This window comes from Xiphophorus hellerii, chromosome 20, assembly GCF_003331165.1.
Source record: "Xiphophorus hellerii strain 12219 chromosome 20, Xiphophorus_hellerii-4.1, whole genome shotgun sequence".
NCBI lineage: Eukaryota > Metazoa > Chordata > Actinopteri > Cyprinodontiformes > Poeciliidae > Xiphophorus > Xiphophorus hellerii.
In genome coordinates, this window is record NC_045691.1 from 29,903,212 (window position 1) to 29,921,997 (window position 18,786).

General features: G+C 39.9%; 1 protein-coding gene across 6 annotated transcripts in view; it reads left to right on the forward strand.

Annotated features, from left to right (window-relative positions):
* setd5 (SET domain containing 5) overlaps positions 1-18,786 on the forward strand; it is a 39,034-nt gene that overhangs the window by 5,500 nt on the left and 14,748 nt on the right. For all 6 annotated transcript variants that reach the window (XM_032549145.1, XM_032549146.1, XM_032549140.1 and 3 more), the window contains exon 2: positions 16,786-17,053. In XM_032549145.1, the coding sequence (XP_032405036.1) occupies positions 16,983-17,053 (71 nt within the window). In that variant the 5' untranslated portion in view covers positions 16,786-16,982. The remainder of the gene's footprint in view (positions 1-16,785; positions 17,054-18,786) is intronic.

Here is an 18,786-nt window from a genome sequence, read left to right on the forward strand (position 1 = left end):
TCCTCCCCTCACCTGCCTGTCCTCCTTTTTACCAAAGTGTATAAATTCCCCCAATGTGAAGAAACATATCGGGGGGGATTCCCAATTTCAGGCTGTTTATGTTTCAGTCTGGGGTTTAAGCTATTTCACAACACTTGGCATTTGTGGAATAGAAGGAGGAGTAATAAAATTAACTGGCAACATGTACTGCAATCATTAATATAAATTTTCATGAAGCGACATTACATCCGGTGAATACTTTAAAGTATGAATGAACACTGTTACATACACTTCTTTCTTATTATGAAGGCTATGATACAAGCCTTAGGAACTTTCAGTGATGAGCAAATACTAGCAGTTTTGGGGGGGGGGGTTAAACATCATTATTCTAAATTTATTATGAGAGCAATTAATCAAACTTCTTATTATAAAACATTTGTCACAGTTAGTGATAAACATAAATGTCCACCCATAGCTTCGATCTACATATTGAGATTCATGCCTCATGTCTCCCATTAGCATCATACCTACATTTACAATGATTCTTGGTACAATATTCAAATTGACAGCCTTTAATTAATTTGCTATCAAACAGCAAGACCACATTTTTGTTTTACAACTGGATATAAATTGAAGCAGTAATGGTTAAGAGTGAGAACTATGATCTACAATCCGGCAACATCTAGGGAAACTCATCCGTGCATTTATCTTTAGTAGTAATAATTATTGCAACGGTATCTTCACAGGTCTGCCTAAAAAATCAAGGTCAGTTCTAAAGTCCTTCCACTGGCTCCCTGTAGGAATGGAAGGACTTAGAAGAAACTAAATGTTCTTGTTCAAATTACTGAATGTCTTGGCACCAAAATAAAGGAAAGACTTGTATCAGCATTCCAGATCACTCAGGTCTTCTAGTCTACTCTGCATCCCCAGAACCAGAACCCAACATGGAGCAGAAGCATTCAGTTTTTACGCTCTGCTAACCTGGAACAAACTTTTCGCAAATTGCAAAACGACCGAAACACTGAGTTCCTCTAAAGTGGATACCGTGCTTTTAAATCCTTCCTTTTAACATTTAAATCATTCAGTAGTGGTCTATGTAAAGTGGAACTGAAACGTGTTGGTCTGAATTACTCTTGGTTTGAGATCCACAGGCCCCCACTTTTTTTTTTTTTTACCTCTGTTATGATGTGCTGACCTGTCTCTTTAAATGAAACTCAGGCACTTTATGCCCCGCCCCTCCAGGTCCCGTTTCACCCCTTTTTGTAGTTTCATAGCAGTTTGCTTACTTTTTATTTCCAAATTTACTTAAAAATGTCTAACTATGGAAGACTTGTCCATCCAACCTCACATGCTGGAGCCAGAAAACGCTACCACAGCAAGAATGAACTCGCCTTGTAAATGAGGCCTCAACATAGTTAGCGAGTTAACTAATCCTAGCACCAAGAACATCACTGAATGCATTTGGATCATGTTCCATAAGACAAAAACGGCAAAAACAATGTTCATGTAATAACACTGAGTGCAACTAAAAGCTAGCACACACAGCTAACATCCTGCTGCTTCTAGCTAAAACATCGTCCCAGATGTCACATCGACACAATAAATTCATGTCTAAAATAAAGTCTATTGTCATTGTAGCATTTTTTTTTCAGCTTCTGCTTTGCTGTGTCCGTCATTTCCATAGAGAGAAGGAACCGACCCTCAATTAGACAAAGGCTAAGTTTGCACAAGATGAGTGGAAGCTGCTGGTATTTTCAGATGTTGATTGGCAGTCTCACGTTTAGATGAGACTGCCAAAACACCTTTAATCCGTTGCAGTTCCAATGCCAGGCCACTGTACGGCGCTGTGATTTTTAGCATATCGTTGAATGTACAATGTGCTTTTGACCCTTACCTTCCACCTAATTTAGAACTAACCCTACTCTGCCTCCCATGAACCAAGTGCCTGTGTAACACATAGATAGTCCTTATCAAGAGTTGTTCAGTTGAACAGGTTAAGCAGTTCACACAGTGCATCCGCTATCCGCCATTGTTTTTGTTGGTAGTTCACTCATGATACCTGGTTTCAAAAAGTCCCGGTGTAAGAGACTGCGAGATCACAGGTGGCTGGATCACAACAAAGTCGTTATGGTTTTTACACAGCGCCGTGCAAACAGGGCAAAAATCTATCGGTAAATCCCTCTTGATCCTGGCGGAGTTTGATGAAGCAGTCGTCCTTGAAGTGCTTCACACAAAAAAAGGAGATTTCCTCCACTGATGTGGGAACATTGCTTAGATAAATAAAGTTTTATAGTGTGGATTAATACACCAACCAAGCGAACATTTTCAAACAGCTTCTGCATCTTTGAACTTGGGACTCCAAAATTGCTGCAAGAAATAAAAATGGCGGATTTGTGAAATTGCTTAGCTGGAAATCCATGACTTTGTGCATGAATACTGGTGTTATTGTTAAAAAAAAAAGAGGCAATAATTAATAGAGAAAATGACCCAAACTGAAAATAAAGATAGTTATTCTGCGCCGGTAGACACTAAATTCAACTTTCCTGCCTCCTAGAGACGCTACACTAAATGCATTTAAGTATTAAATGGGTTTTGCATGATTAATCCCCTTCAAATCAAGATTTTGTTTAGATCTGCGTTTGATTAATAACTGGAACACCATAAAACAGGGGTCTCAAACTCCAGTCCTCAAGGGCCGCAGTCCTGCAACTTTTAGATGTGCCTCTGCTGCACCACACCTGAATAGAATAATTAGGTCATTAGCAAGGCTCTGGATAACTGATCTTCACCAGGAGGAGGTAATTAAGCCATTTCATTCCAGCGTTTTGTACCTGTGGTACATCTAAAAACTGTAGGTCTACGGCCCTCGAGGACTGGAGTTTGAGACCCCTGCCATAAAATGTGGTCTGGTTTTTAACTTGTCATCATTTTCCTTCACTTTACCACTGCAAGTTAGTGTTGGGTTTTTTTTGCCCGTTTGTTGTTTTATTTTCCTTTCAATCATGTAAATTGCTTAGAATTGTTTTGTCGCTGAAAATGTGCTCAACTAATAAACTAATCTTGCCTTCAAATTAGGGCTGTATAATTCTATCGATTCTACGATATTTATCGATATTTTTCCCCCCCACCCTTGGTATCGATTTTTCATCCGCGAGTATCGATATGCTAAACCATAGGTGTCCATATGCTTATACCGTCTTTTTAACTTGTCTGGTTTGTGACGGCGTAGCAGCAAGACTCCGCCTCCCCCAGTCTCACTTTCAACTTGTGCTTAAAGTGCACATTGTAAACTACACACCAGTTTTTAAATTGTGTTAATAGGCCAAGTAAAACCGGAGTTATGCTAAAATAAGTGAACCATATTTTTCCGAACGTCAGAGAAATGTCAAAAATAGGCCTGTCACAATAACAAATTTTGCTGAGCGATTAATTGTCTCAAAAATTATTGCGATAAACAATAATATTGTTTGAAGACCTTTTTACACTGATTTAATGGAAATTACATAATAATACATGCAATTTTCTGCCAAAGATAGATAGACTTTATTTTCAAAAGAACATTTAACACTGGAACTGATAAACAAAATAAAACAACCAAAAATAAAAGGGATTCTCAGTCTCCATTAACAAAAAAGTTTCCGTATTTTCCGCGCTATAAGGCGCACCTAAAAACCTTCAATTTTCTCAAAAGCCGAGAGTGCGCCTTATAATCCGGTGCGCCTTATATATGGACCAATATTGAGCCACAACAGGTCTCGCAACTACGGTAAGCAGCCGCTGACTTCATTTTCCCCCGTAGAAGAAGAAGCGCGCGGTGCATGCTGGGTTTTGTGTAAAGACCCCAAAATGGCTCCTATTAAGAGACACGCTTACGACGCAGAGTTTAATCTCAAGGCGATCAGTCACACAGTAGAACACGGAAATAGAGCAGCAGCGAGAGAATTTAACATGAACGAATCAATGGTGCGGAAGTGGATATTCTGATTGTGATTGTTTGATTTACCGTAACAGTATCAGACTGTTTTTTACGTGTTTATTGAATCGAGGAAAAGTTCCCCTCCACTATATGTTACATCTTGCTGTTGTTAAAGATAAACTGTGTCACGAAAATACCACGTCACTTACTTTACCTCGGGGAAAATAATAAAGCAGCTGTTTATTCATTTTGGGAATGAACGGAGTTTTCAGAACGCTGGTTTGTAATCTATTAATAAAGTTTGACTGACCTATCTGACTGTTTTGTTGACATTCCCTTTAGCGCAGCTCCATCTAATGGATGCATAACGTAACCCCAGCCTCTACTGTAGCGTCTATTCTATGCGCCTCATAATGCGGTGCGCCTTATATATGAAAAAAGTTTTTAAAATAGGCCATTCATTGAAGGTGCGCCTTATAGTGCGGAAAATACGGTACTTGAATAAAAACTAAACAACATAAAGCCAAAGTGTAAATAAACACTGCATTCAACCAAAAGAGTGCAGATTATGAAGTCTGTATATTATGTTGCCCTTCAGTAATAATTAGATTTAAATAGAGAAAATGGACACATCGACTACCTGATGCAATAGTTCACACTACACGATTTTTTGCCCCAATTTTCCCCATACTACAATCTTTGAACTGGCCCTTCTAAGATTGTCGCTTGCAATTTCGTAACCGATCTTCCTGTAGTGTGTGGTTTGTCATGGTAGATTGTTGTGGCTGCTCCATCTAAATCAGGGGTTTTTCCCCGACTGGGAGCTTAAGGCAGCCTGTTGAATGTGACAGGTAGCCAATCAGAAAGCGCGGATTCTCCTCCTGCTTTCTGAGGGGAAATTACGGAGGGGAATCCCAAACAGCTGACACAGCCCAACCGGAAGTCCAGCAGACATTGGAGATGATTTGTGGAAACAACATTAATGTTTATTCAACATTTCGTGCAAAGAATATAGAAATGACAAGGGGAGGAGTTGGAGCGAAATTGGTACCGCAGTTGATAAACCTGGTAACTTTTCAGCTGTTCTTCGTTACCGTGACATAAATGGTTTATAATGATTTTCATTCAGTCAGGACTTTACGCTGACACTAGCCACATGCATTGCAGATAGATTGTAGTAAAGCATTGATTAATGTCTGGCTTTAAAATTAGTTAACTGAACTTGTAGCCATTATTTTGTGCCCATTGTTGGACACCACACGGCAGGACCGAACCCGATCGAACCGTTATACCTAGGATTTCTGTTGGCTAATGTGTGGTCTCAGGTTTTGAAAATGGGCCGACAATCGGCTGACAGCTCTAAGATCGTGTCGTGTGCGCTGGGCTTCACACTAAGGAAGTGAGGAAGGGAGGGTCAGTGGAGAGCACCGGAGTTGAGCCTTTTTTCATTCAGTGTCATCAACAGAAAGAGAAAAAGGCCGGAAGAAACGATAAAGCCGATAATTAGAATGAGGTCGATAATTTAAATTTATTGTGCGATTAATTGATTTATTGTTTATCGCGACAGGCCTAGTCAAAAACCGGCTTTTCCAGTTATGTAAAAGGGAAACGAAATGCAACATTAGATTCCTTTGTTTTTGGAAATCTCAAATCTTCAATTAATAACGATGGGCTGTGTTTTGTTGCTAAGAAACGAAGTAGAAGTAAAGTTGCTCAAGTAACCGTGAAAGAAAAGTGGAGGAGCGGCACGAATGGAGCAGCGGCAAAAGCAGTGAGATCACGAAATTAATGCAAAGTTTGGATATCAGAGCAACCAGTGGCATCCACTTCGTAATTTGTTTTTAGCTTAGTGGTTTCCGTTCTGGATATAAAGGATTACTTAAAGAATGAACATGCAGCAGACAGTGCCGCTCTGTTTTGAGCTGGATAACGAAGAGCGGAAACCCGCAGCCAGAGTCTGGGCACAGTGAGGATTGCCATGATAACGATGGCGGATCGATCATTCTTATTAGCAACTGACAAAGAGTACCAGAGACTGAGAGTACGATGAGATCCTGGCAGTCTGAGAGGCAGCTACTCGGATATCCAAGCAGGGGAATGGCGGCGCTGTGCACCTGCAAGGAGTCGATCACTAGGGGGTGAGGCAGAGCCACTCCCCCAGCAGCTAGTAGTAAACAGCTTACAGCCACGGCTAACTCTGGGAGCCAAGGTAGAAAAGCCTTTTCCCTATAGTCCAAAAGACTTTTTTTTACTCCAAAACGCAGCCACTCCCAAAGAAAAACATAAGTGCAATCATTTGCATATTGAGAGTCTGATAATTTCCCCACTCAGCTCCTGGATCACTGTTAAAACTTTGAGTTTTATGTCAAATCCACATGAATTAAATGACAGAAACTAAATTTCTCACTGCATTTTTATTCATTTTGTCCAGCTGTTTGTCCAGCTGTTAGACTCTGTCCAATCAGAGTCGAGTATTGTGTAGTTGGTGCTTTTTAAAATCTGTTTTCAGTTAATTAAATCGAAGTCTATGGAACACAAAATGTCACTAAAATCACTTTAAAATCTTTCAGAAAATCGTAAAAGTGTATCAACTCGTATCATTTGCCAAATATCGTGATACATATCGTATCGTGATCAGAATACTGTATCGTATCGTGAGATTATTGTATCGCTACACCCCTACTTCAAATAACAAATTTAAATACCTGACGCTGATGTCTGTGCTTGTGGAAACACCACAGTCAGAACACTGGTGATGGAAAGTGGAAAAGTCATTAAAACCTTCGCCTCTAGCTGAAGTCCAGATCTCATTCTGTACCAGCATTACAACAGATAGAAGTGAACAGTTTTTCCCTTTAATCTGGTTGTATTTTCTTTACTTGAACCCTGAACCGTCCAAAAATCACTACCAGTGGACTGACACAGAGCAATCATCCTCCTAAGTTGTGTGAGTAAATGGGTGTGGCACCTGTGGGGGTTGTGACTGTTTGACCATCTCACTGGGAAAAGTGTAGGTGTTAAAACGCTTTCACTTTTCCTGCAGTTTTCCAGCCTGGTCCCTTTGTATTACGCTGCTGATAATTATGCTGTCATATCTGTGTCGCCGAACGCACAGTGAGACTGATGTAAGGGCATATATCTATGTGAACCAACTGTGTTTGTGTGTTTGAATATCACACACACCTGCTCGATAAGTGCTCTTGCTCTTGTTGGACCTCTTCTTAAAAAGCCCCAGTTTGGCTCTTCAATTTGATCTAATTTTAGATATTTCTCATTTACCTTCTCTTTCCAAAATTTGAGAAAGAGAGTGTAAAATTTACACAACTGTGAGCTTAGAATCAAATGACATTTTTGAAAAATTTCTGTCAGGTTTCAGATTGAGACAGTACAGAGACCACCTTGTTAAAAATACATAACGACATTATGTCTGTTGACAGTAAGCGCTCTGTCGTTCTGGTTCTTTTGGACCTTACAGCAGCCTTGGACCATTCTGTCCTCCCGTCTTGTTTGAAACACTTTGTTCGTATTCGTGGCACCTCACTGAAGTGGCTTACGTACCATCAGTTGTTACTTACTATAAATTCTTTGTGGAGTGCCACAAGGCTCCATTCTTGGTCCCCTTCTCTTCTCCTTTTATATGCTGCCATTAGTTGAATTTATGCTTGTGCGCAAAGTGTCCTTCCACTGTTATTCAGATGACTTACAAATTTATTTGTCTCTTAAGCCAGGTATAACTCATGTGGTCTTATCTTTTGTAGATTAGGTAATAGCTGTTAACCAGTGGCTGAGTAAAAACATTTTTATATTACTGAAATGCTGACTGTGTTTCATTTGGTGACAGTTCCCGCCAATTAAGTAAATATGTCAGAAGCCTTATCAGGAGTTTAGATTTAATACACAAATTGACTCTGGAGTCAAATCCAGCTTTTGTCTGCATCTGCTGACCAAAGTTAAATCTTTTTTTTAAATTGGATTGATTTAGAGAAGACCATTCACTGTGTTTGTTAGTTCTAGACTTGTTTTAATGGACTTTATATTGGTGCCTGTTGGCCTCCACCTGTTTCTCTGGAGTTTCTGACAAAGCAAATTTGACTGAATTGTGTTTAATGTACTTGAATGATCCTCACAGTGCTGCCTGCTTTGTCCAGATGACAGTAGGTTTGTTTATCCAGGAGTATGATGGCATCTTCAAGTCCAACTCCACTGAAATGAAAAGACTGAAGGAACTGTGTTATGTGTAATGTCAGGGCAACAGGTCTATAGTCGTTGGTGACTGAATAGTGAGTTTTCTTTGGTACCAGAACCAGGCAGGATGTCTTCCGCAACAATGGAATTTTCCATCGGGTCAAGATAAAGTTGTAGAGATGTTTTAGAATCCCACAGAGATGAAATTGCTCTTTAGGACTGACACTATCTGGACCTGCAGCCTTGTTCCGGTTCAGTCTCTCCAGGTTCCTCTTCACTTAACTTCTAGAGACAGAAAGGTGGGAGGGAGAGGCACAGGGAGCAGCAGCAGCACCTCCTGATTTGGTTGAGGACAAACTTATTGAAGCGTATGAATCCATGACTGAGGTAGAAGATAAAACATCTGAGGTTTAACAACTTCAAAACGTTCTCCATAGCAAAATAGCAAAGTATGAAAAATCAGTCAAACTACACAGCATCCGAAACAAGAAGGAACAGTTGTCTAAAAAATAAAGCAATTTTCCCCCAGAAAGGCAAAAATTAAAGAATGAAAAAGAAAAAGATCTAAATGAAAGTACAGAGCTACTCCAGTTCAAGTCAATGTTGTCATTATGTTCAAGCTGGCATGTTTAATATGATACCTGTTTAAAATTTGGGTGAACCTAACTTTAGTGCTGCTGCACCAGAGGTTAGAGTCAGTCTGGAGGGGTCTTGAAGGAACATTTGACCTTTCAGCGATGCAAAATGGCTGCCAGGCTTCCGTGTTATTTAATTCTCAGTGAGTAACACCTTTCAGTATTGCACTGGCTTATGCAACATGTGTTTTAATGCGTCTCCTGTTGAAATGTAGCTGTTGCCAATGTGTTGGGACTGTCAGGAGAGGAACATTAGTCCCTCAAGCCTCAATTAGGACCTAAAAGACATGAAATACCTGCCGTTATATTAACATCGGTTCTTTCTGATATTGCTTTAATAATACCGTCTTAAGCATTGCTGGCAGTATGGACGCAGCCTTAATGTCGATGAATGTGTTGCTTGGCAAAGTTTTTGCTGACTGTATAAAGACAGGCGTGTGTTTAGACCTTGCAGCCATTCTCTAACTACTTCCAGAAAGCAGAAAATCATTCCAGACAGGAGCTACAATGAGGCATGCTGTAGACATTGGTGCTTGAAAAGAGGACAAGGTTGGTTAGCAGCTAGCTGGACTGCTGCTGGTTGAGTTGGGCAGCTGGAGTGGGGATCAGGAGAGAAAGTGAAAGTTGTGGCAGTTTTGACTTTAGATTTTGGACGCTGATGTGTTCTGGCCGTAAGATGAATATTTAATCATTGATTAAATAATTGATTATTTCCTTCTTCTTCCATATTCAGTTTGCGATATTCTTTGGTTACCTGGTAACTTCATTATTACCTGAAAGTTTCTAATCAGTTGGTAAATTATTTACTATTTCAACATATACCATTAATAAAAGAAATTACATATTTACTGGATGAGTCTCAAAGTGTTAAATGAAACGTGTCAAATGCCTCATTACTTCCGTTAAGTCCTTCAAATTTAAAATAAGAAATGCACCAATCAGATGCCAGTTTGAGCCCATTAAAGGGGTCTAGCATGTAAAAGGGACTTTTCTGAGCTTTAAAATTATGTTACGATGTTATTCCCTCACCAGAACACACCTGGAGTGTTGCTCGGATTCCTTCATGAGTGTTTGAGAAATCCTTGAATCTCCCGTGGCAACCATTCAGGGATGTCTAGTTTTTTTTTTTGTTTGTTTTTTTCCAAATGCATCACCATTTCTACTTTCTAACCACCTTTCCTTTGTTGTTTCCCTCTAACATTGTCTTGGACGGTTATTGGTCAGAAGAGAAGAAGAGACGGTCGATTCTAAAAACGTTCTGTTGCTATGAAACAGGAGTGAGAGAAGCTGCTGTACAACAGGAGCGTCTTAGTAAACACATTTAGTCAGTGGTTAGGTTAGTATGAAGGACAGAGGCTGATTTCCAGTGGCTTTGTGAATGTACTTGAACACTTCGGCTAGCGATTTGATTTAAATATCTCCTAGATCTGAAGCAGGTTTTGATAAATTAGAGTTGTGGTTTAGTTTTTAGTTATTGGCAGATGTACATGATGCCACTCTGTGAAACAATCAAAAATCTTCCTATACCAAAACTTCAAACTATTGATCATACTCTCGTCTCCTTTTATGTCATTTTAATTTTTTCTGGGATTCATATATAACTTCGGGCTCACACTCTAAAGTCACGAGAGACGATCAATGACCCAACTCTAAACCTGCCCCAATGCGACCTGCTTTGAAATGTTGTTTCAAATCACATAGCTTTTATTCAACCTTAGATTCAGAACATCAAGCCTTTGTTGTTCCTTTTTTTAAAAATGTATCCTATTTATTTATGTGTTAGTCCATTAATGGTTATAATCTGATTATGTGTGTTTAGTTTGTTTCCCCTGTCAGTGCTGTTTATTTAGCTCTGGACACAGCAGAGTTCGTTTGAGCAATCTTGATCCAACATGGCTGCCAAGCTAGAGCCACATGCTTTCCTGTAGCCACGTGTTGCATTGTGGGATGTAAGCTTGTAAACAGTGGTGGTGTGTCTTTCTTCGTAAAGCCCTATCCATTTTTCCAGGTATCTTGCTCTAAAGTAGAAGTGTTTTCAGTAGGAATGTCCCAATAAAATGTTTTCACTTCCCATTCAATACCAATATTGAAGCTTTGACTATTGACCGATATACTAACCCAATATGATATTGGCACAAATCACACATTCACTTATTACTTACTCTGTTATGTGGAATATTAGAAAAGGCTTGATCAAGTGATATTCAAATAAAGAACAATAGTCAACAACGACAGCTGCCACGACTGGCAAAGAATGGTGGCAGGAGAACGTCAGACAGAAGAAAAGAAATAAAGCAGTTCTTACAAAAGCAAGTTTTAACAATGGAATGTCTTCTGGCAAAGTTCCTGGACATGAAGGAGACATTAATAATATAAATGTAATTAACAGTCCTGCAGTAAATATCAACTTTGTGAAGGTTATGTGGTTAAATTCATTTTGTTCAAATGTCTTGATTCAGCTTTTATTTTGTACGACCGAAAATGAGACCTTGTTACCTTTGTAATACTTTGTATGCAACATGCATAACTGAAATCGTTCCCATTACCTGGAAAATATATTTTTAAAATTACTCAGCCCTCTCCTATGACAGATATATAACTTGAATTTGATCTAAAGTACTATGTAATTTTAAATGTAAAATTACGTGGAACTAAAAAACCAAAGACTGAGCTAGAAAATTACTAAAGTGAACTAAAAAAATTACCACTAGAAAGGCTAAATGTTTTATAGTTCAGGTAGTTCAGTAACTGGAATTTCCACAAAAATAAGAAAATGATAACTTTCAAAATTTAAGCTGCAATGGATATTGTAAAACGCTGTATTAGACTGAAATAAAATTGTTTAAACCTGTCATGCTCGCAATGAGCTAGCTGCAGTTAAAATAAATGAGCTAGCTGCAGTTAAAATAAAACTAGCAACTAAACATCCTCAATTAGCAAAAACTGGTCACTTAAAATATTACTGTTGGAAAATTGTGGTAAAGAGCAGTCAGTAAGAAAATATTTTCATCAACTTACCAGAGAAACTGCTGAAACACAGAGAATGAACTCCATTCAATCCTGGAACTGCTGCTGTTTGGAACTATTTGGATCTGCATGACACAAATTGACTTCTGCAGTCCATTCTTTCTAGGGAAGTCCATGGGAGTGTCCGAACTCTCCTTTTACGGCACTGATGCCTCCCACCTTGATTAGCTGGGCTTGAGAAGTTGATCAACTAAAGCGTTTCCTCTGCTTACATCCCGCAGAATGCTGTGCGATTCTAGATCGGAGTTTGGTGAATTTATCAACATTCTACCGGACATATTGTTGATCAACTGTGTATCGCGATAGATATGGTGATTGTTTCGTCGCCCAGGGGTATTTTCTAAATTTTTTTAGCAGCAGTTATGTCCTGTGGAGAGAATCAGACACCAGCCCACGACTACATTAGTCGACTATTCAGTGCTCTCAGCTGGGACCATCACCTTCTGGCTTATGCTCCATGCCATACATACAGTATGTCCCTAGTCGTTCTCTGAATTGTACTGGCCTTTTGTAATCATGCACAGTGTCTCAGTCCGAGCTACAATCTTCATGCAACCTTAGCTGCTTCTTAGATTCACGTCAGGATTGTTTGAGAATGGAGCAGTCGATCTGGCTCCCCCTCCGTTCTCCAGAGGCCCAGGGTTCAGCTCAACCAGCATACTGTCATTATGGGATAGAGATGGCCGTGTTCTATTCAAATCCTCCCTTTCAGAGCAGGCATTAGGGATCTGCTGTCATCTCTTCCTTGCCTTTGGAACTCCAACTTAAGTCTTGCGGTGTGTTCGACTTTCTAGCTGTAGATGTGAGTGAGAAGCGATCATGTTGTACATTACAGGAATGTAATTTTTTTTTTTTACCACCACAGCTTTCTCAGCCTAAAGGTGATTACAGCATGTTGCACAAATCTTTAAAGAAGGAGTTCCAATGATGACCATTGCTACAGATGTGTGTTATGTTAAGTTACACCAGCACAAAATGTGCTAGTGATGCTTTTTTTTTTTTCTGAGCGGTTTTCCCTCAGCATGTCTCTTCCCTGGCTTTGTCTCTAAAATGGCCACTTGTCTTGGTGTCAAGCTGCTGGTAATCTGAGCCTGGTTGTCATGGCCACTCAGGTAAATAAGGAAGTAAAGGAGTTGGAAGGTTTGTTGGAGAGAGGGAAGATAAAGAGATGACCATTCTGCTTTGTGTGGAATTTACCTCCTTACCCCCCGCCGTCTATATTTGGAGTAGGAACGTCCTTTCCTGGCTAATGACCTCGTCTTCACAAATACCCAGCATGCAGCGGGTTACTACAGGGCTGAGTCAGCAGTAACTCATAGACACCCAGAGGCTGAATGCATGGCACCTGAATAACTAGGCAACATTTATTGCAATCCAAGCTGTTCTTCGTGTTGTGTTTTGCAAATAATAAAAAATTGTTACATATTGTGCAGCCATACATGCAGTACTGACAATGTGAATGTTAAATTTGGCTAAGTTGCTCTTATAATAAGAAGATATTACAAAATGTCTGCTGAGACCTTTTTAGTGTGAGCAAATACATAATCAGGATTTATATGCATCTCATGTTGTCACAATAAAAAAAAATCTAGAAAACAGTTGTTGGTTGCTGCTTTTCATACTTCCACGCTTCAATGTGCAAAGATTTCTGCTGCCGAATCTTGTTACGGTTGCCATGGTAATGGAAGATGAGTTCAACCATGTTTGTGTCTCTGGGAGCATGCATCCTTGTGCTGGCCTTCCAGGTGGCAACGCTTTGTCTGTCTGTCTACTGGGGAACCTTGTTCTCATGTCAAAAACTTGGCCTTGCACTTAGGGGGATGTGGTCAGACTTTTTTGATGACAGAACATTTCCAGGGGAGATTGGAGCAGGGGACCATCCCCAATACATAAAGGGGACGGTGAAGCAACCATCCCTTGCTTTACGGTGGAGCAGGGGACAGTGGAGCAGGGGACAATTGAGACGATGGAGCAGTGGAGCAGGTGTCGGTGCATGGTGGAAGGCTCTGCATGTCCCTGAAGAACAGCAACCTAAAGCTCAGTGTTGGTGTGTGAACGCTGCAGCAGAGGCAGCTTGTAGACAGAGTTTGGGTCAGTGTTCAGCAGCACACAGTCACATGAGCCAAGAGCCAAGTGATTACTCATCCCTCCAGCTGTCTTGGAACACAGTGCCCCTTGCTGGTTCTCTTCCTTACTGCAGCCCATATCTGGAGCTCTAGAAGATCAAGTATGTTTTCTGTACATACTGTCTCTCCTCTTTTTTTGTTGGATGCATTAAAAATGGGCCTTCCCTGCCATACGCATGTCAGCTTGTCATTTTAAACACACAGAGTCCCTCTTTTTTTTTTTTTATCATAAAACTTAATTGTCAGCATGACTCAGCGCATGCTAAACAGCTGGTGAGGGGTTGGACAGAGCCGTGTGAATTTTCTTGATACAAGTACTGGGGAACAGTATTTGTGAAATGGTAAAGAATGAATCGTCTTTACTGGATCATCTGTCTCTATAGTCTGTCCTCAGAAAGTTTTATTTGAAGCTTTCAATCAACAATTAGACCACACATTGCAACCTGGTGCAGTTTAACAGTTTCTTGTAACTGATTTCCTATTACTGAGATCGTCTCCTTCCAACTCGTTAGTGTTTGATCATTTTTTTTAAAGTTTGATGTAGGTAGGAGGATTGGAATAAACTCTCCCTGAAATTCCTTATAAAATTCTGCTGTGTAAATTGTCTGACCCTGGAGATTTACATGGTGTTAATCTACTTGTGTTGTTATTTCTTTTTCTGCGATATCTAACGTAATTTTTCTGAAGATACTTTTGTGGAGTTCAGAATATATTCATCAATGCGGTCAGTAGTTCCTCCAGAGGTTTAGAATATAAGGTTTTGTAGAATATCTCAAATGCTTCTTGGTTTTTATTCAACTTTTTCTTGTAACACTTCTTTTGCTTTTGGGTTTCTAATTCTATGGATTCTATTTTCTGCTGTTTTTGTTTTTTTTTAAGTTTCCATGCCAACACTCTCATAGATTTTGATCTGCCTATCAGTTGCAAATTTATTTTACTTAAAAGTACATATTTTCCCATATGCTAGCATGCCACCGTTAGCATAGTTTAGGGATGTCAAACTCCAGTCCTCAAGGGCTGGTGTCCTGCAACTTTTAGATGTGCCTCTGCTGCACCACTTGAATAGAATAATTAGGTTATTAGCAAGGCTGTGGAGAACTGATCTACACAAGGAGGATGTAATTAAGCCATTTCATTCCAGTGTTTTGTACCTAGGGCACATCTAAAAACTGCAGTAAAGTGGCCCTTGAGGACTGGAGTTTGACACCAGTGTCTTACACCCTTGTGTTTAGTGGGTCGGGAGGTGCTGGTGTCTATCTCCAGCTAACGTTCCGGACGAGAGGCGGGGTCATCTTGGACAGGTCGCTAGTCTGTCACTTAAAATTTTAATAGAGGATAGTGTGCGTCGTGTAATAATATGAATTACCACTTTTTTTTGTATCAGTTGGTCATAAGGCATTTTTTTACAGGAGTGTTTGGTTCGGAAATGGACTGTTAAAACTGTCGTCATGTTGTGACAGTACGGCATGAGAGATAATCTGTGAAAAATCTATTTCCTCTGCTTTCTCCCAGTGCTAGAAACAATCAATCAGAGACAGGAGAGTTTTAGTGCTGTTAATCACAATCTCTTGTGGCTGCTCATCCTCCCTCCCCCTCGCTCTGTGCTATGCTGCAGCTAGCGTAGCCTGTTGTGAAGGCTCAGTCTAGTTAGCATAGCTACCAGTGACGGCAGATAAATGGTTTCCTGTAATGGTATGTTGTTTCTCCACCATTAGCACATTTAGCAGCGAGTGAATGAAGTTGATTGTCAGCACTAAGACCCTCCTTCTGGTTCTGATTGGTTGTTTTGGCTGGAACGTTGCATTACTTTAGCTAGCAATAGCAGCTCAGGGAGGAGGTGGAGGAGATTGATTGTTTCACAGATTATCTGACATGATGACAGCTTTAACAAATATGGAGAAAACATTTTTTTATTAAAGTTATATACTGCAGCTTGAATAAAATTTAACTACATAGCATTTTTTGAGAAGTCAGGATTGCTTCATGTGTATTTTGCACGTTGCGTATGACTGTTGCTCGTGGGGAGAGACATTTCAGTAATCTAAAACTAATAGAAAAAATTTAAGCAACCTACTTGCATACTATATGTGGACTGTTGGATGTTAAATTCATGAGCAGTAAATATTGTGCTAGTATCAGTATTGAACCAAAGAAAGCAAGGCAGTTGCAAGCCTTTAAAATTGTGACGCTTTGATGGGTCAGATAGACTCAAAAAATTGTAACAGCAGCTGCGTGGAGGGGCCCAATTAAATTTTTTGTCAGGGGGCCCAAGATTCCTGGTGGTACCCCTGGTGCTATGTAAACAGCAGTCTATTTGCTACTTGTAGCTTAGGACATTTATTTTAAACTTTGCTTGTTGTCCAACAATAGCATTTTAACTTTTGTTAACCTGTTTACTATGGTAAAACTATTCTTATAATTAATCTAACATGCTGACATTTGCTAAGATGCTATGTTTGTCAATGCTTAACATGCTGATGTTAGCTTACATGCTGATGCTAGCATTCTGGCTAACAGCAGCAGGTTTAATAAATAAATTATGTTTAGGCCTTTATCTGTTCATAGTCAGTTGTATATCCAACCAAGTCTCTTATTTTGAAGAGTATCTAATACATTCACATGCCTTTTAGTGTTGTAACCGTGGCTGGGAGGACGGTTTCACATAAAAAACAAGTAGCCACAGCAGCACGCTGAATGTCTTTGTGAAAGGTAAAAAGACTTAATAAAAAATCGGGATTTGATCAACACCATAACCGACATGAACTATAAAAGCATTTAATTCACAGGAAAAGAGTCTAAAATGTATAGTTGGCTGTGCTAAACACAGCTGATTGTTGACATAATCACATACAGCAGGAGCCAGAAGCCATTTTGTATTTGCTAATCTTTAACAAATGTTTGTGCCCTCCGTCCTCAGGTCCCCCATGACCGTGAGCCGTGGGCTGCGGCTCGACGGCGCCCCCCTTCTGGAGTGGTCCGTTGCTATAAGTTGGACCTTGTGAATCCTCTTCTCATCCTCCTTCCCCCCCATCCCATCCTGTCTCCCCTCTTCCCCTTTTCGCCCCCTCCTCCCCCCTCGTCCCCCCATTTCCACGCATCGCTGTGCTGGACGTCATGAGCATAGTAATCACTCTGGGAGTCACCACACCTGAAACGTCTTACTCGGATATGGCTGCTGGATCAGAGTAAGTCAACGCCAGCTGACCGGAACTGGCTGATGTCTGTTACTCTTTCAATATTTTTCACTGGTAAATGGACTACATTTATATAATAACTCCTATCCAGTCAAAGCGCTTTCATTATTATCTCTCATATATGTATTTTGTGCTGACTGTGGAAACTGGACCTTTATTTTGTGCTGCTAATGGCTCTTTGAACAAGAAATGTTCCAAAAACATGTCTAGTCTTCCTGGCGACAATGTCATTAATTAATTCCCATTAGAGTAGAGTGTGCTAGAAGAAAATCCTCTCACTACTAATTTAAAAACAAGTAAAAAATGACAACGTTTGACATCTTACGGTTCATTCTCACCAGCCCTCTTTAGTCCGCTGTAATCAAACTCTATAGTTTATTTGTCTGGACGGTCCTGTTCAGTTGGGGAAGTGTAAATGTGGAATCGGACTCTAATATAAAGACCAAAAACGTGAACTCTAATCTGCCTAAAAACGTCGGTCTCGGTTCAGTTGAAGTGAACTCTGGTGCGGTTCGAATGCGTATGTGGATGCAAGCCGACCGGAGGAGCTAGAACCAAATAAATGCACAAATCCAGCATCACAGGGAGAAATGGTTGGTCGTCTTTCATAAAGACAAAAAAGAACTACAGACATTTCTCAACATGTCAGAAAGGAGCGTCCTCCTAAAATAAGGCTTACACCTGTGTTCTTAGTCTGACTTCCCTGATGTTTGTTGAGGCTCCTTTACTCAGTGGTGGCGTTCACACTGAAGAGGGTGGAAGCTAGCAGAGTCTGGTAGGGCGTGTGTTCGGTGCTGTCAGGTTTGAGGCCCAAATCTGAACCTTTTGTCTCTAGAACAACCGGGGCGATCACTTCCTCACACAGGGCCTATGTAGGTATAGATTATTTTTCTCCCTTAATAACAAACGTCTTCATTTAAAATCTGCATTGTTTTTGGTTTACTTGTGTTGTTTTTGACAAATACTTAAATTGACTTTCTGAAAGTGTGACAAACCAGCATAATAGAATAGAAGCCTCATTTTAAATATTTCATTCCAATGTTTTGCGGTACTATTGTGGTAATGATCAAAATCATGATGAAACCTATTTCTTAACTACTTCTCTAGGTAAACGTATGAGTTTGACAGCATGGCACAGCATTCACATCACCACTCTTCTCTTGAAAAACCTTCCTAATTGAAACAAGCTTCTTCAGGAACCACATAGTGAAAAGATTTCTACGACTTAGCTGCACACCGTAACTGGATTTGATTAGATTCTGACTGACTGACATTTATTGATGCAAATAGCACACAAAATAGGAAAATAACTTTTGCGTTTTGTTTGTTATTCATTTAACACCATTAAAACATAGATACAGGCACCGATTGAGAAACCGGTAGCATCATAAAGGGCCATCATAAAGACCGTCAATACAAATCCAATATGATGGTCAGTGTTCCATATATTATGGTTCAAAAGCAACTCTAAACAAATAGGTTTTTAGCCTGGATTTAAAGGCTGCTTTGGAGTTTTCTGAAAGTTTGTTCCAGATTTGTGGTGCTTAGATGCTGAAAGAAGCTCCATGTTTGATTCTGGAATAAATCAACATCCTTATAAGAAAATGTTTATTTATTTTTGCCTATTCTTAATGGACAGTGAATAGAGTGAGTTGACTTAAGTTTGTTAAGCAGACTGGTTCCAGACTGGTTCTGACTAGGTTCCTGACTGGTTTTAGTCTGGT